This window comes from Dasypus novemcinctus, chromosome 9 (assembly GCF_030445035.2).
Source record: "Dasypus novemcinctus isolate mDasNov1 chromosome 9, mDasNov1.1.hap2, whole genome shotgun sequence".
NCBI classification, from domain to species: domain Eukaryota; kingdom Metazoa; phylum Chordata; class Mammalia; order Cingulata; family Dasypodidae; genus Dasypus; species Dasypus novemcinctus.
Window position 1 is genome coordinate 75,128,183 of NC_080681.1, and position 27,325 is coordinate 75,155,507.

The 27,325-nt window shown below is 40.0% G+C and overlaps 1 protein-coding gene across 3 annotated transcripts in view; it reads left to right on the forward strand.

The window, feature by feature from the left end:
• Nucleotides 1-26,930, forward strand: part of FYB2 (FYN binding protein 2) — a 172,756-nt gene extending 145,826 nt beyond the window's left edge. For 2 of the 3 annotated variants that reach the window (XM_058303512.1, XM_023590845.2), the window contains 4 exons: nt 2,110-2,199; nt 4,043-4,136; nt 24,513-24,669; nt 26,722-26,930. In XM_058303512.1, the coding sequence (XP_058159495.1) occupies nt 2,110-2,199; nt 4,043-4,136; nt 24,513-24,669; nt 26,722-26,846 (466 nt within the window). In that variant the 3' untranslated portion in view covers nt 26,847-26,930. Of the gene's footprint in view, nt 1-2,109; nt 2,200-4,042; nt 4,137-24,512; nt 24,670-24,790; nt 24,825-26,721 lie in introns of all 3 variants that reach the window. The other variant, XM_012527894.3, reaches the window with a different exon arrangement.
• Nucleotides 26,931-27,325: the final 395 nt, after the last annotated feature.

Genomic DNA, 27,325 nt, shown 5'->3' on the forward strand with positions numbered 1-27,325 from the left:
TAATGCCCACGACTAGCATGGAAATAAATTGACGTGTCCTTTCTGAAAGGATAATTGGGCAATTTGTATCAAGAAACCTCATACTCTTTACTTAACCCAAAAATCCCACCTTAAGAAATTTGTCTTAATGGAAAAATAAAGAAAAAAATTTATAAACAGAAGTATCTATCTCCTGATAAATTATGAGATGTCTAAAACTGTCTAAGTGTCCAAATATACAGAAATGAGCTTTGTATTATAGTATATATATTATTCTACATGATCACTTAAATATGTATTAGTTTCCAATGATATACAGAAATGCTTTCACTATAATGACAATTAAAATATAAGGCAGAATGCAAAATTGTGTGTAGAATAGGATCTCATTCCTGATTTTAAAAGTACTTTGAAAAATGCTTAGAAGGAAAGTTGAATGTCTTTGAGTGATTAGATTATGCTTATTTTGTCTCTTTTTTTAACTTCTGCTTCCTGTCTACTACTGCCTCCAAATGTTTAAATAATCAACATATTACTTTGTAATCAGTAAAGAAATTAGTAGACCTTTGACTGGCTATTCCCTATCTTCACACCTGTAGCTTCTTCCAAACAGGTCCACCCTAGGTTCTTATAGAACACTTGCTGTATGACTAGCACTGTGCTAAGCCTAGGGTGGATACATTTGGAATATATGTCTTCATCCCATCTTCTGGAAACTTAAGGTAGGGAGATAAAAGGAGAGTACGTGAACAGATAGAAAAATGTAATTGCGAAGCTCCTTGTTATAGACTCCGAAGTTGAGAAAAGAGAGGGATCAGAGAAAGGTCCCTCTCAAGGCTAAGCAGCATCTTCAGTGCTCGTCAAGTGCTGAGTCCTTGACTTTCTTTTGGACCTTTATAAATAGATCCAAATGGGATAAGACACAGTGTCTCTGAAAATGTCAAAAATGCTTCAGGCATACAATCATTTTGGTTATGATCTACCCAGTGGAGAGTTGTTGGAGTGTCCAGATACCATAGAGAGTCAGTAGAGTCAGGTCTGTTTTTGCTCTGTATCAATGATAGACATTGGTAACTTTGCCATTCCCAGGAAAGGAGCTTTTTGAAGCAGTAGGTTTGATCAAATAAGGACTTTGGAATCAGACACACTTACCTGGGTACAAAGCCACTATTGTAACTATTGTAAGTTCTATGATCATTTTCTCCTTTGTAAAATTTTATGACTACTTTAAAGGATTGTTGCAATACTTACTGTGAAAATAAAATGAGTTAATATATGTAAAATGATTTGCGTAAGACCTGATAGGTGCCCAAAAGTATTAGTTCCTTCTATAATACCCTCTCCTCTTCCTTCCCTGTATCCTCCTCTGCCTAGACACACTACAGTCAAGAACTTGTTCACTCAATCTTGTCTCATGGTAAAGGTTGGTATTATTGTTCTCATTTTAGAAATTAAGAAACAGAGGCTCAGAAAGGAGAGGAGATATGATTCTAAGCAGGATCGATCTCTTGCTTCTGGTTTCAAATTTGGATTGCCATACATCAGAGGTCAGCAAACTATGGTCTGTGGGCCAAACTCAGCCTGCCACTTGTTTCTTGTTATTGTTTGTTTTTTGTTGTTGTTGTTTTGTTTTTTTGAGGTACCTGGGGCTGGGGATTGAACCCTCGACCTCATATGAGGAAAGCTTCTGTCCAACCACTGAGGCTCAGTCTGTTTTGCTTGTTTTGTTTTGTTTTCAGGAGTCTCCAGGAACTGAACCTGGGACCTCCCATGTGGGGGGCAGGTGCTCAACTGCCTGAGCCACATCTGCTCCCCTGCCACTTGTTTTTGTAAATAAAGTTTTACAAAATCAGTGACACTTATTTGTTACATATTGTCTACAGCTCCTTTTGCACTGCAACAGGAAAGCTAAGCAGTTATGATAGAGATGGTATGACCTGCAAAGCCCAAAATATTTACTATCTGACTTACAGGAAAAGCTTGTTGATCTTTGCCATACATTATGAAAGTACACTACTACATGATTTTTACATTTTTATAGAAAACATAATTGCCCATAATGTGTTGGTGAATCCAGACATTTTTAATGGCTCAGTTTTAAATTACTTGCTTAAAATATTTTTCCCCCAGAAAAGAAGACGATAAACTGAAAACTTGGAGACCCAAGTTTTTGATAACAAAGGAAAACAAAGAGAAAAAAGGTGCTGAAGAATCAAAAAGGTACGTACAAATGTACACTTACATTACCACTTATCTGCTGCAATTTATGTCTTTACAAGCTCTGTGACCTTAAACAAGCCATTACATTTGATTCTCAGTACCTCCTCTACAAAATGTGAATAGCAAAACCTACATCATAGAACAGTTGAGAGGATTAAAAGAGAAAAAGGGTACGAAAATGTGAAGCGCCATTACATTTATCTTCATCATCATAGTCTGGTTGTGTGAATAGGGTGCAAGGAAAGATTTCAAGTCAGTACTCACCAAACAGTGAAAAACTCCACGTCTTATAGGCTATATAAACTTCTCCCCTATAGGACACATTAGAACTTAAATGAAACATAGAGAGAAGAGAAACTAGTTTATCATATAGTAAGACCGATATCTCTACAGTACAGTATAATTGTAGTTATACTAAAATTAATGTTAGAATTAAGAAAAGAATGTCTTTTAAACTCATGGTCTAACCTTCATTAATGTGATTCAAGTTACAGCCTGCAATTAGGTGACAAGATTTTTTTTTACTGTGTCAGATGGTTTTGCAGTTCTCTGTGCTCCAGCCTTCTCAATTACTAGGACAAGACGGCAGGATCTGAGATACTTGTTTAACAAATGTCTTGGGGAAATGCTTTTCTAAATGGTCATTGAGCTGTGACCACTGTGTGTTCTGTTCAGTCTGAGAAACTTGTCTAGGAAAATCCTATCAAGTCCCCCCGCAAAAAATCAGACATCAGTCTGTGCCAAACACAAACACAGAGGATGGGTCTTGCATTAAGTTTATTTTCTTTGGGATGAGACTTGATGTAATGTACTTTTTCAAAGTTGGAAAGATGCAGTCACAGTCTAGAAAAGTAACTTTCTCCCTTAAATTTCTAGCAATTAAATTCTTCTTCATACTTTTACTGTGACAGCAGAGCATAGGAAAACAGAGTTCCAAGAAAGGAAAAACAAGAAATTTTTGACATGCACAAAAAAACTTTTTAGAATTTTGATGACTATAAATGTCTTTTCAGGAAACAACTTTCCAATGTTTTTGTTTTTTCTTGAAACAAACTGATATAATAGTTTGCTTTATGCTCAACTGAGAAAAATTTGAAAATGTGATACTGAAGCTATCATTATACCTGTAAATTGATGTTTCAATTTCTAGATATTTTTTGTTACTTAGTAAATGGTTTCTACCATAATTTATTCTACCAAGAAGTAAGAAACACCATCGATATTAGTGTCAGTCCTTTTATTTTCCTTCCATTAACCTAAGATGATGATAAGTTCTAAGAGAAGCTGAAGAAGCATATCCTAGGTATGAAGACATGGAAAGAATAGCACACCTTCTAATACATCCCATGTAGACTTTGCATATTTGGGGAGAATAGCAGCTCATAAAGCTGGAAAGAGAAATTGGGGCCAGATTATAAAATGCTCTTTGTACCATGCTAAGGAATGTATAGACTTTAGTCTATAAGCGGTAGAGAGCTACTGAAAGGTTAAGCAAGAGAGGGACATAATCTACTAGATTATAGAAAGACAATTCTAGGGCAGCAGATGTAGTTCAAGTGGTTGGGCACCTGCTTCCCATGTATAAGGTCCTGGGTTTGATCCCCAGTACCTCCTAAAAAATGGGAAAAAAAAGAAACCAACTCTTATTGGGGAGCGGATGTGGCTCTGTGGTTGAGCGCCTATTTCCTATGTACCTTGTTTAGTTCTGGATTCTCTGCTCTAGTGGAGATGTCAACACACACACACAGTTATAACTGGACTTAATCTGAAATAGAATGATTTTGTAAACTTGGAAACTTAGAGTTTTATTATAGTAGATTTAGCTTTACATGTTTCTTGCCAGTTTATCTCCTAGAAACCTCTTCAGAATTAAGAAGAAAAACTTAGAAAAGAACAAACTGGAAAAAGAAGAAAAACTTTTTAGAAAAAGATTTGAGGTATGTTCTCTGAAGTTAAAAATTAGCACTATTAAGAGCTGGGAACTTCCATTTTTAAAGATCCTGTTTGTGTGCTATGCCTCTACCTCTCTAGGATGGACAAGATCTTTGACTAAAAAGCTGGTATAGTATTATTTTTCCACCTTGATGCATTCTATGTTATTGTGCCTTTGTGTATGCTATTCCCTCTGCCTGAGAAAACTCTTAAATTATTCCTTAAACCTCTTTCTAATGTCACCCCTCCTTCTGGATATAGAGAGATGAAGCATGCATCCTGCTCAGAAGTTAACTACTTTGCCAAAACCCTTTCAAAAGTTCCCCATTACCAAACGGGTAAAGTTTAGCCTTCTAATGTGGCACATAAAGCCCTTCACGTCATGACCCATGCTCACCTTTCTGGCTTCATCTCCGGCTACTCTTCACCTTGCCCATTGCGCTTTGGCACAAGCTGTTCGTAGTTCTGTCCCCTGAGTTGACCCCCACCTCTTTCCTTACCATGCCGTTTCATGCCTCTAGGCATTTACTTAGACTACTGTTCCCACTGTATGGTATAACTTTGCTACTTTTCTCCACCTGATTAGCTTTGGTTTGTTTATCAACTCAATTTGGGCATCTCTTCCAGGAAGTCTTGCACAAACTTCCTGATTACAGTAATGACTCTTCCTCTATATATTTGAGCAAACCTCCTCCTTATCACAAAGCATTAATATTATTGCAATTACTCTTTCATCATTTTAAACTATAAGCTCCTAGAAGGATTATCTTATTTATCTTCATATCCCCAGTGCAGAACAAAATAAAAGTACTTGACATTTTGTACACATCCAAAAGTGTTTTGAACTGAACTAAAATAAGTATATACACAAATCCTTCAAAATTACTGATTAACTCCTATCTGGACAAAAGCTGTTTGGTGTTAGTGTGTCTAGAGGTTTTGATATGAAATTTCCTGCTGTAAACTATGATGTTATTTGATTAGTAGAAAACAACAGTGTAGCAATTAATGGGCAAAAAGACCCCTACAACCTAGCTGGCTCATTTTCCCCCATCATATTTTGACTGGACCATATGGAACAGAATTTCATTTACCACATATGTATGTGATTCCATTCTTTCTTATTATTTGTGATAGTTTTCCTTGATATACCATTAGAAAAACTATGCCATTTCAATAATTTTTATTTGAATCAAATAAAATATTTATTGGGTACCAGGCATTGAGAGGACAATGATAAAGACTGCCTGTTCATTTCCATTTTATAAGACAGTTTGTTTATAAAAATGACATAAGAGTATATACAGGGTATATGGTAACTTCTTATGTTTTTTTTTTGTTTTTTTAAAGATTTATTATTATTTTTTAAAATTTCTCTCCCCTTCCCCCACACCCAGTTGTCTGCTCTCTGTTCATTCACTGTGTGTTCTTCTGTGACCACTTCTATCCTTATCAGCGGCACCAGGAATCTGTGTTTCTTTTTGTTGCATCATCTTGTTGTGTCAGCATGGCAGGGCACTCCTTGCGCGCATCAGCACTGCCCATGGGCCAGTTCCATACCGGTCAAGGAAGCCCGGGGTTTGAACTGCAGACCTCCCATGTGGTAGGCGGATGCCCTATCCATTGGGCCAAATCCGCTTCCCTCTTAGGTTTTTTAACGTAACATTTTGTGTGACCTATTTATCTAAAAAAAAAAGAAAAAAAGAGTATATTCAAATTGCAGTTGGAACAGTAAATTAGGCCTCATAGTCACAAAAGTATGAAAGGTATACCGTGTATTCAACCTTTATCATATAGCTTGGTGTGACTTCAATGAAGGGGGCAGAGAAAGGGGCAAGAACTTTCTGATCAACTGTTTTAAAATGCTAGAGTCAAGTAGAACACTGTACAGCATCCAGGGAAGAGTAGGAGGAAAAGACTGGTAAATTGTTCTCTCTCTGTGATGGTCATCATCACCCAGCAGGCTGCAGTGGGTCCAACCCTGGTGTAGTTTTGCTGGTGCAAGAAAAGAACATAAAAATCTTCCTCCTGAAGACTAGGGATGGGCATCAGCTGATTACTGATATTAGCTACTTCAGATCACTAGGGGACTGCCAACAGGCCATCCTGCCCCAAAGGCAGTGTGCGGTCACCCCTCGGGCTGAAGTGTGGTTTGCTGGCCTGGCGGGGGAGCAGCCGCAGTAGGCCTAATTCCGCTGCCCCCATAATAGGGTGGCTGGTCGGACTCACCGCCACCCCTGAAGGGAGCTCGGCATGGGCGCAGAGTGCCCTCGGGTCTCCCCTTCTCGGCAGCCGTGCTTCCGCGGCCGCCCCTCCTCCCGGATGGCGCCACACGATGCCTGTGGGGCGGCACCCTTCTTCTTCTTTCTCCCTGCGCCGGCGCAGGGCGGAAAAATCCAGTCTGCCCTTTTCCCTTCCCCCGACAGCAGCAACAGGCAGGCGTGAGCGGGAAACTCAAGTCTGCCCTCTACCGCAGCAACAGCAGCCACCAATCCCTAAACCCTGCCCCTTCCCCCAGCAACAGCGACAGCCAATCCCTAACCACCACCCCTCCCCCGTCCAGCACTGCCCACTGACCTTTCGCCGGCAACCAATCAGAACAGGGCGTGGCTTTGACCAATCAGCCTTCCCCAGCCCCTATAAAACTGTTGCCTCTCCCTCAATAAAGTGGACTTGCGTGTTTACCTTGTCTCCGCGGTAGTTCTTCTGCCATGCGCCCTCCAGTCCTGAGAGCCCCCGACAAGGGCCTGGCCTCCCTTGTCCCTAGTTCGTCACCTGCTTCTCCGGGCGACCCCTTCGTCAGCCCGAACCGCACAACCCCTTGTGAGACCGACCCCTCATCCCAAGCGGGACCGACCCCTCGTCCAGAGCTGGACCGACCCCTCGTCTGCAGCCAGACCCCACCTCTACCGACCGAGCAAGCCGCCGCAGCAGTGGAGGAGACTTATGACACTATATCTCCTTAGAGCTGCAGAGGATAGTTGAAGGGCTGCATTTGGTGGATAGGTCAAGAAAGCACAGCTTTAGGGAGCTGTGGAAGAAGCTCCTGGCACCCTTCTTGACCCCTCTCTCATTCCTTCTCTAGAGCAGTTTGGACCTGCCTGGTACTTTCTTTTGGATTCATGCTCTTGTTCCAGCTGGGAAAGAATGACTTGGGAAACTCTATTCTGGCATGCCACCCCACTTCCAGGATTTGCCCCGAAGGCAAAGCAGCTTGAGACAATGGAGCAGTGTTCTAAACAATTGAGATGGAGAACCTGGACAAAGGCTTAACTGCTTTAAATCCAGCAGTGGAACACCAAGAGAGAGGGAAAAGTTCTGTCTCAAACTCCTGTAAACAGGGGAACTTCTAAAGCCACTAAAAAGCACAAGCCCAGAACAAGACAGGCCCAGAAAAGTAAGGGAGGACCCTGCACTTCACATTTGCCTTCCTGATAGGAGGGCTGGCACTCAAGAAAATCTCTCATATCACCAGCTGGTTACAAACTCAAGAAACAGACATCTCAGGGAATAAGTTAACATTCCCTGAGTTAACATTTTAAAATAGTAAAAGATATAACATGCAACAAAAGTTTTACAAGACAAACAAAGGAACAGGAAATCATGGCCCATCTAAAGGAGGAGACCAAAAATCCAGAAAACATTGACAAAGAGGACTGAACTATGCAATATGCTGAAGGAAATGACAACAAATACAGAGAGAGAACAAGCATATCAGGAAAACAATGAATGAACAATATGAGAATCTCAGTAAAGAGATAGAATTTTTAAAAGGAATCAAACAGAACTACTGGAGTTGAAAACCATAATAACTGAAATGAAAAATTCCCAGAGGGTTTTCAACAGCAGATTAGAGATGGTAAAAGAAAGAATTTCCACATTTAAGGTCAAGACCATCAAAATGAGTCAGGCTGAGTAGCAGAAAAAAAAAAAATGAAAAAAGGTAAAATAGCCTAAGATACCTCTGGAACATCATCAAGCGTACAAATATGTGCATTATAGGGGTCCCAGAACAGAAGACAGACAGAAAGGGGTAGAAGGCATATTCAAAGAAATAATAACAAAAACTTCCCAAGCGTAGCAAAAGACATGAGCATGAACATCCAAAAAGCCCAACAAACACCAAATAGGATAAACTTGAATATAAATATGCCCTGTCACATACAGGTCAAACTGTTGAGTGCAAAGGACAAGGAGAGAGTCCTAAAAGCTACAAGAGAAAAGCAATATGTTATATACAAGGGAATCCAATTAGATTAAGTGCTGATTTCTCATCAGAAATCACAGAGGCAAGAAGGTAGTGGGTTGAAATCCTTAAAGTACTGAAGGAAAAACAATTGCCAACTGTATTAGTCAGCCAAAGGGGTGCTTATGTAAAACACCAGAAATCTGTTGCCTTTTATAAAGGGTGTTTATTTGGGGTAGAAGCTTACAGTTATCAGGTCATAAAGCATAAGTTATTTCCCTCACCAAAGTCTGTTGCCACATTTGGGGCAAGATGGCTGCCAACATCTGCAAGAACGCAGGCTTCCTCTTCTTGGTAAGGCTTCACGGTCCCAGCTTCTTTCAATATCAGCTGTAGGGTGGGTAAGTCTTGTCTCTCACAGGGCTTGCTTCTCTCTAGGCTCAGCTGCTCTGCTCTCTCCACAAGGCCAGCTGTACACTATCAGGTGAGTGGCTCATCTCTCTTCCTGGGGCCTCTGCCATGTCTAATGGAGCTTTCTCTCTTTCATCACATATCTGCTTCTCTGTGTATTTACTTCCTGGGGCTACAGCATTAAACTCTAACTTTATCCTCTACCATGTCATTTTCTCTGTAAAGGGGCAGTCTTTATCATTGTCCCCTTAGTGAGCAGAGACTCAACATCCTACTGAGTGGCCCAATCAAAACCTTAATCATTATTTAATCAAGTAAAAGTGAAACCTCTGAATCCAATCCAATCCAATCTAATATACCCAGAGGAAGAGACCAATTCACAAATATAATCCAATATCTATTTTTGGAATTCATAAATAATATCAAACTACTGTACCAATCAATAATTTTATATCTGGCAGGACGTCATTTCAGAAATGAGGGAGAGATTAAGCTATTCCTATATAAACAAAATAGACCTGCCTTACAAGCCCTGCTACAGTTCTTCAGTCTGAAAGGAAAAGACTATGGACAGTAGTTCAAAGCAGCATAAAGAAATAAAGAACCCCAATAAAGGCAATCATTTGGGTATTTATAAGAGCCGGTTCTATTGTCTTCATTTTTGGTATGTAACTTCACTTTATACTTCCTACAGGTGCCAAAATGCAAATGCATAAAAAGTAGTGATGAAAAAAACTAAAAAAAAAAAAAATTAGTGATTAATTTATGACTTTGGAAATACCAGATACAATGATATAATTTGTAACAAGTACAGAGAAGGTGGGGGAACAGAGGGGTATGGGAACAATATATTGTATATGCTATTGAAGTCAAATTGGTATCAAATCAAATATGACTGTTATACATTTAGAATGTTGAATTTTAGCTCCATGGTGACCACAAGGAAAATATATGAAAAATATATGAAAATTGGAATGAGAAGGGACTCAATATGGTACAATACAAAAAATCAAGTAAATATGAATATAGGCATTAATAGAAGAATTGAGGGAGGAAAGGGTATAATACTTATAAAGACTAAATAGCAAAATGTCAGAAGAAAGTCTTGCATTATCAGTAGTTACTTTAAGTGTAAATGGATTAAGCTCTCCATTTATAAGGCAGAGATTGGCAGAATGGATAAAAAAGAATGTCCAAACTATATGCTATCTATAAGAGATTTGACTTTAAATTCAAATACACAGAGTCCAAAAGAGAGCTAGAGTAGCTATACTATTATTACATAAAATAGACTAAGTAAAAACAGTAACAAGGAACAAAGATGGTCACTATGTACTAATAAAAAAGTCAATTCAACAAGACAACATAAAGGTTATAAATATATATTCACCTAACAGCAAAACCCTAAGACTACGATTCAAAGACTGACAGATTTGAAAAGGATAAACTGACAGTTCTACATTCATAGTAGAAAATTTTAATTCACCACTTTCAATAATGGATAGAACATCTAGACAGAAGATCTATAAGGAACTACAAGACTTAGATGATACTCTAAACCAACTAGACCTCACAGACATATATAGAACACTTCAACAACAACAAGGGAATACACATTCCTCTTGAGTATATTTGGATTATTCCCCAGGATAGACCATTTCTTAGGTCACAAAACAAGTCTCAATAAATTCAAAGATACTGAAATCATATAGTCTTCTCATACCACAAAGGAATGAAGCTGGAAAGCAATAAGAGGGAGAAATGGAAATTTACAAATATGTGGAAATTAAACAATGTACTCTTAAACAACCAATGGGATAAAGAAGAAATTAAAAGGGAAATTAGGAAATACAATATACCAAAACTTATGGGATGCAGGAAAATCTGTTCTGAGAGAGCAATTTATAGTGCTAAATACTTACATTAAAAAAGAAGATTTCAAACCAGAGACCTAATCTCAAAATTGGAAGAATTAGAAAAAGAAGAGCACACTGAATGTAAAGCAAGCAAAGGGAAGGAAATGAAATAAAGAATTTTTTTAAAAAATAGGGAATCCAAAATCAAAAGTTGGGTCTTTGAAAAGATCAATAAAATGGACAAACCTTTACATAGACTGAAGAAGAGAAAGGACGCAAATGATTAAAATCAGAAATGTAAAGGGGGACATTATTACAAACCCCACTGTATTAGTCAGGGTTCTCTATGGAACCTGAATCAACAAGGGATATCTATCAGTAGCAAGAGATTTATTAGTCTCTCACACAGTTGTGGGGATGCACGAGTCCAGGTTCCGCAGGCAGGCTGCAACCAGGGGCTCTGATGAAAGTCCAGTGAAGATTTTTGATGAGTTCTAGGAGATGCTGGCTGTCCAGAGATGAGCTGGGAAATTCTTTCTCAATGCTGGAATCACTTCCCCCTTTTAAGGAATTCAACTGATTGGGTTAAGCATTGCTCATTGCTGATGGCAATCTCCCTGATTGATGTAATTATAACCAGCTATCTATGATTTACCACTGCAGTAAAGTCAATGGTAACTAAAGTCCATAAATGCCCTTCTATTACAATTAGCCCAGTGCTTGCTTGACCAAACAACTGGGCACAATTACCTGGCTGAGCAATTACAATGACCTTAACCATCACAGTCCACCCCTTGTCAACTCAGCAACCATACACATTACCTTAAACCATACTTAGTCTCTAAATAAAAACAACAGGCATGCATATATACATTTCCGCCCAACAATGTTCAACTCTCCTGCATACAACTGGAAACGCATTAATTTCATCCAGAATAGGGTGCAAGTTCTTGGGTAATACTTTCAAACTTGACATCTTCAAATATGATATGAAATGGACACAACCTGTTATATGATAAGGGGAAAGTTTGGGGAAGAAGACAAAGAAATTTGTTTTGTCTACATATACAATCATCATCATAATGAAACAAGGAAGAAAGATTCATGACCAGTTTCTGTAACTGGTCACATGGTCGAAGTTCATACTTATCACTACCTTCTTCCATTACCCATTCCATGTTTCCATTACCCTCAGGAAGCACTTCAGCTCACTGTGGTTCTTTGTCTGTTAGGGTGACCCAAACTTTCATTCCTGAAGATTCTGGGCCACTGTTAGTCCTGCTTGGATTGGGTTGTTGCAATTTTCCATTGATTTTAATCATAGGACGTGGCAATACTAGGAAATTCCCTAGAGGATCTCCTGTATTCGAGGTAAACTCTTCTTTACCCCCATTATGTAGATGCAGTCCTATTTACCCTTGATAGTCAGGATAAATCACCCCAGCCAGTACAATAATTCCCTTCCTTGACTGTTGATTCAGAGGTAAGAGGAGCCCAAAGTGGCCAGGTGGCAGTTTTAACTGCCAGTTCAAAGGAATCATTGTTGTGTTCCTTGGTGACAGTATTCCTCCTTTTGGGACTAAAGCCTGTAGACCAGCAGAGTTTGAGGTTGCAGGGACAGGAAGCAAAAATTTTCCTAGTGGATCACTAGAGGTAATAGTGAGTGGTGCCACTCCCATTTCCACCCATTGGTTCCTGGACCCATGGATCCTGGTTACGGGAGAAACAGCACCATGGAGTGAATGCTGGTTTAGAGCATACACAGCCTCCTGGAGAACATTGCCCAGGCCTGCAAGGTATTGCCACCTAGTTGGCACCATAGTTGAGTCTTTAAAAGGCCATTCCACTGTTCTATCAGTCCAGCTGCTTCAACGTGATGGGGAACATAGTAAGATCAGTGAATTCCATGGGCATATGCCCATTCATGCACATCATTTGCTGTGAAATGGGTTCCTTGATTGGAAGCAATGCTGTGTGGAATGCCATGGCAGTAAATAAGACATTCAATAAGTCCACAGATGGTAGTTTTGGAAGAAGCATTGCATACAGGAAATGCAAACCCATATCCAGAGTATGTGTCTGTTCCAGTTAAATCACTGCCCCTTTCATGGTGGAAGTGGTCCATTGTAGTCAAGTGCCACCAGGTAGCAGGCTGGTCACCTCAAGGAATGGTGCCATATCGGGGGCTAAGTGTGGGTCTCTGCTGCTGGTAGACTGGGCACTCAGCAGTGACTGTATCCAAGTCAGCCTTGGTAAGGGGAAGTCTGTGTTGCTGAGCCCATGCATAACCTCCATCCCTAAATCCATGACCACTTTGTTAATGAGCCCATTGGGCAATGACAGGAGTGGCTGGGGAAAGAGGCTGAGCATTAGCCACAGAGTGGGCCATCTTATCCACTTGATTATTAAAATCTTCATCTGCTAAAGTTACCCTCTGGTGAGCATTCACATAGGACACAAAAATTTTCATGTTTTTTGCCACTCAAAAAGGTAAATCCACATACCTCTTCCCTGGACCTCTTTGTCATCAATTTTCCAGTCATGTTCTTTCCAAGTCCCTGACCATCCGGCCAAATAATTGGCAACAGCCCATGAATCAGTGTACAAATGCACCACTGACCATTTCTTCTTCCAAGCAAAATGAACAATCAGGTGCCCTGCTTGAAGTTCTGCCCACTGGGAGGATTTGCCCTCACCACTGTCCTTCAGGGATGCCCCAGAAAGGAGCTGCAGTGCTGCAGCTGTCCACTTTCAGGTGGTACCTGCATATTGTGCAGAACCATCTGTAAACCATGCCTGAGCTTTCTCTTCCTCGGTCAACTGATTGTAAGGGACTCCCCAAGAGGCCAAAGCAGTAGGCTGGGAAAGAGAAAATAATATAGCAGGGGTGGTGACCATGGGCATTTGGGCTACTTCCTCATGTAACTTACTCATGCCTTCAGGACCCACTCCAAGTCCTATCTCGTGTATACCATTTCCACTTTATTACGGAGTGCTGCTGTGCACACCCAACTTTATGGTTTGGTGGGTCAGACAATACCCAGCTCATGATAGACAACTCAGGTCTCATGGTAACTTAATGGCCCATGGTTAAGCATGCAGTCTCTACTAAGGCCCAGTAGCAGTCCAAAAGCTGTTTATCAAAATGGGAGTAGTTATCTGCAGAGGATGGCAGGGCTTTGCTCCCCAAAATCCTAAGGGTCTGCATGGTAATTCTCCTACAGGAGCCTGCCAAAGGCTCCAGACAGCATCTCTATTTGCCATGTAAACGTCCAGAACCATTGGATATGCTGGAATATATGACCTGAGTGGTAGTGCAGCTTGCACAGCTGCCTGGATCTGACGTAGAACCTCTTCTTGTTCCAGTCCCTAATCAAAACTAGCAGCTTTTCTGGTCACCTGGTAAAAGGGCTGAAGTAGCACACCCAAATGAGGAATGTGTTGTCTCCAAAATCCAAAAAGAACAACTAAGTGTTGTGCCTCTTTTTTGGTCATAGGAGGAACCAGATGCAGCAGCTTATCCTTCACTTTAGAAGGAATATCTTGACATGCCCCACACCACTGGACACCTCAAAATTTCACTGATGTGGAAGGACCTCGTACTTTAGTTGGATTTATCTCCCATCCTCTCTCACACAAATGCCTTACTAATAAGTCTAGAGTCTTTGCTACTTCTTGCTCACTAGGTCCTTATCAACATGATATCATGAATATAATGGACCAGTGTGATATCTTGTGGGAGGGAGAGATGATCAAGATCCCTGCAGACAATATTATGACATAGGGCTGGAGAGTTGATATACCCGAGGCAGGACAGTGAAGGTATACTGCCAGCCTTGCCAGTCGAAAGCAAACCATTTCTGGTGGTCCTTACTAATAGCAGTTGAGAAAAAAGCATTTGCAAAATCAACATCTGCATACCAGGTACCAGGGGACATGTTAATTTGCTCAAGCAATGATACCACATCTGGGATGCAGCTGCAATTGGCGTCACGACCTGGTTAGGTTTACGATAATCTTCTGTCATCCTCTAAGATCCATCTGTTTTCTGTACAAGCCAACTAGGAGAGTTGAACGGGGATGTAGTGGGAATCACCACCCCTGCATCCTTCAAATCCTTGATAGTGGCTCTAATTTCTGCAATGCCTCCAGGAATCCAGTATTGCTTTTGGTTTACTATTTTGCTAGGTAGGGGCAGTTCTAGTGACATCCACTTGACCTCTCCAACCATAATAACCCTCATTCCACAAGTCAGGGATCCAATATGGGGATTCTGCCAGTTACTGAGAATGTCTATTCCAATTATGCATTCTGGAACTGGGGAAATAACCACAAAATGGATCCAGGGACTCACTGGACCAACTGTGAGACAGACCTGAGCTAAAAGTCCATTAATCACCTGACTTCCATAAGCCCCTACTCTGACTGGTGGACCACAGTAATGTTTTGGGTCTCCTGGAATTAATGTCACTTCTGAGCCACTGTCTAATAAGCCCCAAAATGTCTGATCATTTCCTTTTCCCCAATGCACAGTTTCTCTGGTAAAAGGCTGTAGATCTCCTTGGGGAAACGTGGGAGGAAGATTAAGAGTATAAATTTTGGGCAGTTTAACAGGTCTCCTTGGGGAAGGCCCCAGGAAGAACTGGCCACCCCTTATTCAAGGGGATTTGGGTCTGTAAACTGACTCAGGTCTGGGAATTGATTAAGGGGCCGTGATTCTCTGCACCTGTAATTTGAGTTAGGGTTTTGTTCAGTCGACCCAGAATTCTTCTGTTTATACAGAACTACAAAGAAATTTAGTAGATTGCCCATCTATTTTACTGCTAGGTACCCCATGATGTATTAGCCAATGCCATAAGTCTACAGGACTCAGACTATTTTGAGTGTTTTTTTGAATCTTCCTTTCATTGCGGTAGCACACCCATCTTGACTTTGGCGATTAATGCTGCTATTTGACTTTTACCAGACCGACATCCAATCATCCTGATAATGTTTAAGGATTCCAATTCCATCACAGCCCTCCCTACAGTAATATCTGAACTACAGAGAAGAGCAACCACAGAACTCTTCAGGGAAGATGGAGTTAGTCTTACAAATTTATTCCTTAACAGTCCTGGTTAAAGGTATGTCCACTGGACATTCCTGGGGTGGGTGGGCAGCTCTAAAATGGTAAATCCATTCTAACATTCAATCTCCCTAAGCCTTTGAACTCCCTCTCCTACTATGTACCAGGGCAAATCAGGCATCTCAACCTCAGAAATGCTAGGTCATCTTTTGGCCCATGTTTCAGTCAACCATACAAACAAACCCTTCTAACCCCTCGAGCTACAGTGTTGAATCCAGAATTTCTGCTTAGTGCACCCATATCAACTAATTCATCCTGATCCAACTCTATATACCTTCCACCATTATCCCATACCCTTAGTATCCATTCCTACACATATTCCCCTGATTTCTGTCTGTATAAGTTGGAAAACTCATGCAGTTCTTTCTGAGTATACCTTACTTCATCATGGGTCATACTTTTTTTTCACCTTTGGGGGCTTATTGTGATTTTAGTCTAGAAATAGGTCTTGAAGACAAGAGAGGTGGTGGGGGTAGGTAAGGAGAAGAATTAGAAATGCCTTGCAAGCTACTGACCTCAGGGCATTCCCTTGCATTTTCTTCTGGTGAGAAAAGATTAATCTCTTCAGACAGGGGTTGAAAGGCAGTTTCCTCGGGGCCAACTGGGGGCTCCGCAGTGCATGCTGGAGTTTGGCTGGTAAGCACCCCAGGGATGGGAGAAGGTCCAGACTCCTGGAAGCAGGCCAGAAGCTAGGTAGGGCAGGCTTCAGTTTGGCTGGTACTCACCTCATGGCTGGAAGTTGTTTCAGACTCCCTGGGGCAGGCTGGAGGCTGGATGATACAAGGTTGACAAGGTGTGGCCTGGACAGGGGATGCCATGGTAGGCTTATCTGGTAAATTCAGGGTTCCAGTGTCTCCATCAATATCATCATCATCCCATATGTCTCCATTCCAATTCTCTGGATTCCTCTCTTTTCCAATCAATGCCTTCACTTTAACTGCAGAAACCCTGTGGGGTTGAGATTTTAGTTTCTGTTGTAACTCCACCATTGTACTATGAAAGTCTGAGTTTGGTTCTCAGATATTACAAGCCTGTGGCTACAGGAGACAAGGTTTTCTTTCAAGCACACATAGAAACTTTCATGCCATCCAGTCAGTGTGTAAGTTTCAAATTTGAAGCCTTTAACTCATCTCTTTCTTTGGTAACAGTATCCAGAGTATCTAGGAGGAGCTATCCGACATCATTATGCTGTTTGACTCCACAAAACTCTGTTAAGATGTTGAAAACACTTTCACCCAGATCCTTGCTTCTTACAAGTGTGGAAGTAGGGGAATCCAGTGATGCTATTTTGCAGATCTTGATTGCCAGCTCGCACCATGGACTGTTAGCAGCCTCTTCATTATTGAAAGGTGAGCCATCAGTAACCTTTAGTCCAATTAGAGTAGAAAGACACTTGCAAAACTCCCAGAACCACCTCAGACATCCCATGTTTAAGACTCTGATCCTCAAGAACCACTCCCAGTACCAAGCTGTATTAGTCAGGGTTTTCTAGGGAAACAGACTCAACAAGAGATACCTGTCAATAGTAAGAGATTTATCAGAGTCTCTCATACAGCCATGAGAATTTACAAGTCCAGGTTCCGCAGGCAGGCTGCACCCAGGAGTTCTGATGAAAGTCCAGTGAAGATGCTTGACAAGTTCTGGGAAATGCTGGCTGTCCAGAGATGAGCTGGGAAATTCTCTCTCAATGCTGGAATCATTTCCCCTTTTAAGGAATTCAACTGATTGGATTAAGCATTGCTCATTGTTGATAGCAATCTCCCTGATTGATGTAATTATAACCAGCTATCTATGATTTACCACTGCAGTAAAGTCAATGGTAACTAAAGTCCATAAATGCCCTTGTATTACAGTTAGCCCAGTGCTTGCTTGACCAAACAACTGGGCACAATTACCAGGCCAAGTTGACACAATAGCCTAACCATCACACCCACTGATATAAAAAGGACTAGAAGAGGATATTATAAATAACTGTACTCCAGCAAATTAGATAACCTAGCTGAAAATAGAAAAATTCTTAGACACACACAAACTACTTACACTGACTCAAGAAGAAATAACAAAAAAGCAGTAACTATAAAAGAAATTGAATAAGTAATCAAAAACCTCCCTAAAAAAGAGGGTGACTTCACAGAGAAATTTTATCAAACATTCTAAGAAGAATTAACACCAATCCTGCTAAAACTCTTCCAAGAAGTTGAAGAGGAGAGAACTCTCCCTAATTCATTTCATGAGGCCAATATCACCCCCGTGCCAAAGCCAGATAAAGATTCCACAAGGAAAGAAAATTACAAAGCACAATATCCCTAGTAAATATAGATATAAAAATTCTCAATAATAAGAACAAACCAAATCCAACAGCACATTAAAAAGAATCATACACCAAGGTCAGGTGGGATTTATCCCAGGTATGCAAGGGTGGTTAAACCCAATCAATTAATGGAATGCACTACATTAAAAGAATGAAGGGAAAAAACACATGATCATCTCACTTGACACAGAAAAGGCATCTGACAAAATCCAGCATCCTTTCTTGATAAAAAAACATTTAGAAAACTTGGAATAGAAGGAAAATTCCACAACATGATAAAGGGCATACATGAAAAAAACCCAGGTAACATCATACTTAATGGTGAAAGACTGAAAGCTTTCCCTCTAAGATCTGGAACAAGACAAAGATGCCCACTGTCACCACTGTTATTCAACATTGTACTGGAAGTTCTAACCAGAGCAAGTAGGCAATACAAAGAAAAACAGGCATCTAAATTGGAAAGTAAGAAGTAAAACTTCCCCCATTTGCAGATTACATGTATGCAGAAAATCCTGAAAAACCTACAACAAAGTTCCTAAAGCTAATAAATGAATTCAGTAAAGTGGAAGGGTACAAGATCAACACCCTAAAATCAGGATTGTTTCTATGAACTAGTAACCAACAGTCGGAAGGAAAAATCAAGAAAAAAATTCCATTTACAATAGCAACAAAATGAACCAAATATCTAGGAATAAATCTAACCAAGGATATAAAGGACATAGGAAACTATAAAACATTGCTAAAAGAAATCAAAGAAGACCTAAATAAATGGACATTCTGTGTTCATAGATTGGAATTATAAATATAACATGTCAGTTCTACCCAAGCAATTTACAAAATCAACACAATCCCAATTTAAAGTCCATCAGCCTTCTTTGAAGAAATAGAGAAGCAAATCATCAAATTTATAGCTAAAGGTAAGGGGCCCCAAATCGCCACAGCTATCTTTGGCTATGAAGATGAGCATGAAGTTAGAAAACTCACATTTCTTGATCTTAATACTTATTATAGGATAACGGATGTGACTCGACCAGTTGGGCTCCCATCTACCATATAGGAGGTCCAGAGTTCAATGCCCAGGGCTTCCTGGTGAGGGCAAGCTTGCCCACGTGACAAGCTGGCCCACGCAGAGTGCCAGCTCATACGGGAATGTGGCCCCATGCAAGAGAGCCACCTGAATAGGAATGCCACCTCGCAGGAGTGCAAGCCAGTGCAGAGAGATGGCGCAGCAAGATGATGCAACAAGAGACACAGGAGAGAAAATAAGATGTAGCAGAACAGGGAGATGAGGTGGCCAAGAGAGTAATCGCCTCTCTCCCACTCTGGAAAGTCCCAGGATTGGTTCCCAGAGCCGCCTAATGAGAATACAAGCAGACAAAGAAGAACACATAGCAAATGGATACAGAGAGCAGACAACAGGAGGAACAGGACAGGGAGGGAATAAATAAATCTTTTAAAAAAACCTTATTACAGAGGAAGGGATCCATGCCTCTTCCACCCTGGACCTAGAAAGGTTGATATGGCTTTGCCAGCCTCACTATGTCTTCCATTTTCAATTTTCAGAGTCTGTTAACTGTAATCTTGCTCCTTATATGTACCTGTGCTTATATCTGATCCTTAGCACCCAGTCTCCTGGTCAAAAATAAAACTGGACTTTTGGGTATATTTTGGAAGTATGCCAGGATTGGTGAATGAAAGAGTCTAATGTTGCCATATGCTGTACAGTGATGGCCTTCAGTATCCTGTTTGTACAATAGCTTGGAACAATGCCAGAATTTGATTGCTATCAGATTTCAAAATGAAAAAGAATTTGTATGCAGAAAATAATGGAAAGAGTATTTAACCCTTTTATCTCTGAACATTGAATGAGATAAATTTCTAGCTGTTCTCTATTTTTATGTTATTGGACCAAAGTTCTATATAAATAATTAAGATAGAACCAAACTCAAAGAATTTAATATGTATGTAACAGTCAACCTCAGTACTGTCACTACAATACTACATTCTGCAAGTGTCTTCTGTTGTGTCAGATACCAGTTTTTAGTGAGGTATCTCTAAGGCACATAGAAAACAATTGGTAAATTACTCAAATTCCTTTCACTGTGATTTGGAAATGATAAATCTTTATAGAATGAGACCTTTTTTGAACTAGCTTTTTATTGAGGGAAAAAGTGGTTCAATTTGAGTTGGTAAGGAGTGCATTCTTATTTAATGTATATTTTTTTCTTTGACCACATTGTTTTGAATATTAAGCAGAGTGCCTCTACTCTTAGTAAACTCTGTAGTTCATTATAGATTTGTTCTGAATACTTAAAATGAGCCTATGCAGTTCTTGAGAAAGAAATGAGATGTGATACTTAAGATTATTACTGGGAAGATGTTCATATTTAACCTGAGAGTTTAGACTAGCCAACTGGTATAGTAGCCTCTGAAAGTTTTGGTCAAGTATAGATAAATGCCTTAAGCACAAACTTGACATGGCCAGCTTGCTGTATGTCTCTGAAAAAAGACTACATTCTTAGACTGAAAGAGCAAAATAGAACAATTATAGAATAATGACTTAATGTGTTTTTCATTCTTTTTAGTGTCAGGTCTTCAAAAATGAAAGAATTATTTTAATTACCCTGTAATGAAAACTTTACTGTTGGTTTTTTTTTATTTGTTTTTTAATACAGCACCTTAAATCTAAAACAAAACAAAACTTATTACAAAGTCACAGTTATAAAACAGCATGGTACTGGCACAAGGGCAGACATATAGATCAATGGAATCAAATTTAGAGCTGAGAAATAAACTCTCATATTTATGACAAGCAGATTTTTGACAAGAAGGCAAAGACCATTCAATTGGGAAAGAATAGTCTCTTCAACAAACGGTGCTGGGAAAAGTGGCTCTCCATTTGCAAAATATTTAAGGTGGATCCCTACCTCACACTATATACAAAACTCAATTCAAAATGGATTGAAGCCCTAAATATAAAAGCCAGAACAATAAAACCCCTGGAAGAAAATATAGGGAAGTATCTTCAGGACCTTGTGTTAGACAATGGTTTCTTAGACTTTACACCCAAAACAGAAGCAGCAAAAGAAAAAAATAGGTAAATGGAACTTCTTCCTTTCCTATTTGTATGCCTATTTTTCTTCTTTACCTTCAAAACATTTGCACATCAAAGTACCTTATTGTGCAAGTAAAGCAGCAATTTACACAATGGCAGAAAATATTTGGAAACCACATATCTGATAAGGGTTTAGTATTCAGAATATATATATATATTTTTAAAAACCTTTAACTTTAGAAAACTATAACCAATTCAATTTAAAAATGGCTTGAAACCCCAAAGATGATATGCAAATGTCTAAAAAGCACATGAAAAGATGCTTATCATCATTAGCATTAGGGAAATGCAAATTAAAACCACAAAGAGGTACCATTTCACACCCACTAGAATGGCTAGTATTAAAAACAGAAAATAATATGTTGAAAAGGATGTAGAAAAATAGAAATGCTCACTCATTGCTGGTGGGAATGTAAAATGGTGCAGCTGCTGTGGAAGACAGTTTGGCAGTTCCTCAGAAAGTTAAATATAGATTTACCATACAACCAGCAATCCCACTTTTAGGTATGTCCCAAAAGAATTGAAAGCAGGGACTCAAGCATATATTTTCACACTGATATTCATAACAGCATTATTGACAATTGCCAAAAGATGGAAACAATCTAAGTGCCCATCAACTGATGAATGGATAAACAAAATGTGGTATATACATACTATGGAATATTATTCAGCATTACGAAGGAATGAAGTTCTGATACATGTCACAACATAGATGAACCTTGAAGACATCATGTTGAGTGAAATAAGACAGACACAAAGGACATATATTGTATGATGTAGGGTGGCACCGTGTGGGAGCGCGGCGACAGCAAGGGTCGGCTCGTCTCCAGGTGCCGGTGCGAGTCGGACCCGGGTGGCGGGAACGGGCGGTAAGGCCCTCCGCTTGGGGTTTGGGCGTACTGCCCGCCCCTCTGCCCAGCTGCACCCGCTTCCCCCTCGGTGGCCTAACCCCGCCTCTCCCCCGAGGGCCACCACCGCGCCATGACAGCCCCGCCTCGCTGCCGCCGAGAACCCTGGCTACCCCGTCTTCTGCCCGCCACCAGTGATGCACCCCTGCACGAACCTATCAGCCGTCTGCTGCCCCCCGGCCATGCCCCCTGCCCCTCCCCCGTCTTCGCCCTATATTAACCGCTGTACTTCCTGAATAAATCAGACTTGCGCACAGATCCTGGTCTCCTCGGTAGTCTTCTTCCTACCGCGCGTCCTCCGCACCTTGCCAGCCCCGGAGTGCCTTCTCGGAAGGCCCCTCCATGTGTTGCAGCCCTCCGCCCGAGCCCACACCGCCCCTGCAGCGGCCCTCCGGGCGAGCCCACACTGCGACAGTATGATCTCACTGATTTGTAAAAAATAGAATAAGCATACTCATAGAGTCTGAATCTAGAATATGGATTGGCAGGGAATGGCATGGGAGTAGAGAAAGGGAGTTAAGGCCTAGAGTTTTTATTTGGGGTAATGGAAAAGTTTAAGTAATAGATGGTGGTAATGGTAGCAAAACATTGTGAACATAATTCACAGCAGTGACATATATTTGAATGTGGTTATTTAGGTTGTATATTTGTTGCTAGAATATGTTTTTTTTTTAATTCAGGCAACTGCACAACACAAACCTAAGTTAAACCATGGACTATAGATTATAGTTCAATAATAAAAATGTGCTTTCATCAGTTGCAACAGATGTGCCACACCAGTGCCAGCTGTTAATAATAGGATGGTGTCTTAGTTTGCTAAGGCTACTAAAGGCAATATACCAGATATGTATTGGCTTTTCTATTGGGAAATTATTAGGTTGCAAGCTTACAGTTTTGAGGCCTAAAAGTGTTCAAATCAAGACATCAAGAGATGCTCACCAAGTTGTAGCTGTGGGCAGTCAGGCACATGGCAGCATCATATAAAGATGCTTTCTCTCCAGGCTCAGCTGTGGATGGATTAAGCACATGGCAGGGCAAAATACCAGTCCATATATCTCTCCCCTCTTCTCTGGACCTCTTCTCTTTAACTTCAAGCTGCTCCATAAGCTTAGGCTCCTGGGCCTCTTCCCATGCCTCTGTGCTCTGCTGACTCCAACTTCCAGCAAGGTATGACCTTGTGTGGGCCATACCTCACTGAAGCAATCCAGTCAAAGGGTCCCACACCCATAGGAATGGATTGGCTTCAAGAACATGATCTTTTCTGGAATCCACAAAAACTTTGTACTGTCACAGGTGGTATATGGGAATCCTGTATTTTATTCATGATTGTTCTGTAAACCCACAACTTCTGTAATTTAGAAAGCAATGAAAGTGAGGGAACTTTTTTTTTTGGGGGGGGCCTTTTTTTTTTTTTTTGTCTTTATTCATTTTTTTAATATTACATTCAAAAATATGAGGTCCCCATATACCCCCCACCCCCCTAACCCCACTACTCCCCCCATAGCAACATTCTCCTCCATCATCATGAGACATTCATTGCATTTGGTGAATATATATCTGAGCATCGCTGTACCTTATGGTCAATGGTCCACATCATAGCCCACACTCTCCCACGGAGAGAACATTTTTTAAAAGCCTACCTTATGTAGACAGACTGTCCTAGGCAAAAGAGGATGTTTGGTTACCCGAATGTGATGAAGTAGACATCTGAAAATACAGGCTAGATATTCTGGAACTGTTTTTTCTAGTCAATGAATTAGATGTTTAAAAGTGATATACCTGAGGACATATAAGACAGCTAATATATTACACAGAAAAAACCTTTCCTAAGGTCATAAACTGAATTTTTCATTATTTATTTGTTTCTGCCTCTGACCCCAAAAGGAGAGTGGGAATTGCCCCGTATAACCCATTACCACTACTTTAAAGGATATGTGCCATAGATACACGTAAGACTATATAATCCAGCCCAGAGATGTAGGGTAGAAAGTACTATCTAGAAATGGTAGACATTAAAAAGCATTTAAAACTTTAAAGCAGTAGTAACACAGACATTTGAGATTTTTCTTTCTTTCTTTTTTTCCTTCTTCCTTCTCCTTTCTTAGGTTTGGTGTTAACTTTATTATGAAAAAGTTAACATACCTTCTTCCACAGTACTTAATTTATACCATGTTATATCCCTCTCATCTACCAGGATTCATTCTCATATAATTAGATAATGGGTGTGAAAAACACTTTTAAAATATAATCATACCAAGTAAGATGGTGGCATTTTACTATTATTCCCTTAAATGATTTTCGTTTAACTTCATGTCTTGCTATTTTCTATTCCCTTAGATGTTATTTAACTAATCAGTATCTAGCATCTTGGGTTTGAGGTTATTATATTACATCATCTGTTAATTTTGTTATAATGGAAAAGAATAAAAACCATGCATGGATGGTCTGATTAGTAATTTCTAATTTCAGTATGACAAAGAGATTATTGTCATCAACACAGCAGTGGCATGTTCCAATAATTCAAGAAAGGGAATATTTGATTTGCCAATAACCCCTGGAGAAGAACTGGAGGTCATTGACATCACTGAAGAGAATCTAGTGATATGTCGTAATTCTGAAGGCAAATGTAAGTTTATTGGCTTATCATTTGTAAAATTTCAATCAAAAATTTTAATAACTTTTTAAAAATCTTAAAGCATTGTCTCTATTGCTTTCACATTTAGTAAAAGTGATTTTTATTTCTATAGATGGATATGTGCTAATTGAACATCTAGAGTTCAAGTAAGTGGTTTGATTTTATACCTGAAGTCATGGGTTCTAAATACTTAATACATATTTGTGGACATCAGTTTCAAGGGAAGACTACCGAATTTCTTGAAATTCAAGGAAATTTTTGAAAATCAGATATGTAATACCCTATTTTACAAGGATTACTTTGGAAGGGACTTTTTTATTATCTCCTTAGTATGTTATCAAACTTCTCTACTGAACTTATTTATAAATATTTCAAAGAGTATAAAAGCATTAAATTGGGTAAGAATGTCCCTAGAAATCTACTCATTACCCTGTGGGCCTATACAGGTATCCTGTGGAGATATTGTGGGTTCAGTTCCAGACTACTGCAGTAAAGCAAGTATATTAGTCAGCCAAAAGGGATGCTGCTGCAAAGTACCAGAAATCTGTTGACTTTTATAAAGGGTATTTATTTGGAGTAAAAGCTTATTGTTACAAGGCCCTCAGGAGTCCAAGTCAAGGTACCTAAGAGATACTTTCTCACACAAAATCTGTTGCCACATGTTGAAGCAAGATGGCTGCTGATCTCTGCGAGGGTTCAGCCTTCCTCCTCTTAAGGCTCCATGGACCCAGCTTCTTCCAATCTCAGCTGTAGGCTGGAGGGCTTATTTCTTTCTGGGGCCTTCTCAGCTGCTCAGGGCTCTGGTCTCTTCAGCTGCAAACTATCAGGGGAATGGCTCAGCTCTCCCCAGGGCATTAGCTGTTTGAGCCTTCATGGCAGGACTGAAATGACTAAGTTCTCTACCATTGTCTGTGGAGCTCCCTTCCTCTGTCTATCTTCTTCTATATATCTTCTTGCATGAGTGTTCATTTATAAAGCCCACCAAGGGAGCAGGGACTTAAACAGAGTTTTGCCCTACTAATGTGGTCAAATCAAAGCCCTTATCTTAACATAATTTAATCAAAGACATCTCAGCTGAATCTAATCCAATTAAAGGCTATCATGCCCAGAGGAACAGACCAGTTTACAACATAATCTCTCTTTTTTTCCCTCCCCTTCCTCCTCCCTGCTGTTTTTGCTGTCTGTGTCCATTCGCTGTGTGATCTCCTATATCTATTTTTCTTTTTGTCTTCTCTTCTCGACTTTCTCCTCTAGGATTCAATCCTGGGGAACTCTGATGTGGAGAGAGGTTCCCTGTCAATTGTGCCACCTCAGTTCCTGGTCTCTGCTGTGTTTCACCTTGACTCTCCCCTTTGTCTCTTTTTGTTGTGTCATCATCTTGCTGCGTGACTCACTTGCCCAGGCACTGGCTCACACACAGGCACTCCGCTTGCTGCACGGCTCACCACATGGGCACTTGGCTTGCCATGCAGGCACTGACTCGCCATGTCGGCACTCACATGGGCACTCAATTTATGACTCGGGCACTCCCATGGGCACTCAGCTCACCCCACAGGCACTCGACTCACCATGCAGGCATACTTTCTCTTTTTTTTCACCAGGATGTCCCAGGGATCAAACCTGGGTGCTCCATATGGTAGGCAGAGGCTTTATTACTTAAGCCACATCCGCTTCCCAATCTCTCTTTTTTGAATACATAATCTCAAACTGCCACAGTGAGTCACACATATTTTGGTTTCCCAGTGCATGTAAGTTATGGTTACACTATAAAGTAGTCTATTAAGTGAGCAATAGCATTATGTCTATTAAAACAATGTACATACCTAAATACCTTAATTTAAAAATACTTGTTAAAAAATGCTATCATCTGAGCCTTCTGTACTAAATGGCACCAAATGTCTTGTTTAATGCAGGATTGCCACAAACCTTCAATTTGTTAAAAAAATAAAAATAAAGCAGTCTCTGACGCACAATAAAGCAAAGCACAATAAAATAAGTTATGTCTGTGTTTCAAAATGCATGTATATTTTTCTTTTTTCTCAGGCACCAAGGTTGGTCACCTTAGGAAAATCAAGATCAGATGGTATGGGCTTCATGTGAGAACTAGACCTAAGATCTCAGTCCTGCTTCACATCAGTTTCAGCTTACTTGTCAAAATGAGATGGTGAATCTATGGAAACTTTTTCTTTGGAATATAGAAGAGATAAACAAAAATAAATCCTTCACATTTAAATGTTTGTTTTATTCCTAAATGGTTATTTTTCAGTATCTATTTCAGTATCTATTTTACTGCTGGTTCGAGAGAATGTGAAACTGTGTGTTAGCATTTGAGCAGTTCTTTAATGAGTCACATTGCACATTAGAAATAATTCCTTAAGGTACTTAGTTGTATAGACAGTTTGTTTCTAATGCTAGTATATGAGAGTTTTTGATTTCTAGAAGATGTTGTGCATTTAAATTGGGTGTAATTTCAATCTGAACAGTAACCATGACTTTTTAAATACCCAAACTTAAAGTAAAATCTTGAAATAATTATGGTTCAGTCTTTGAAAATCAGGGTATAAAAAGTATCCTTGTGCTTCATCACAAAAATAAACAAATGTGGCTCAACATTGATTTCTTCTGGGAATAATTTGCTGGAAAATAA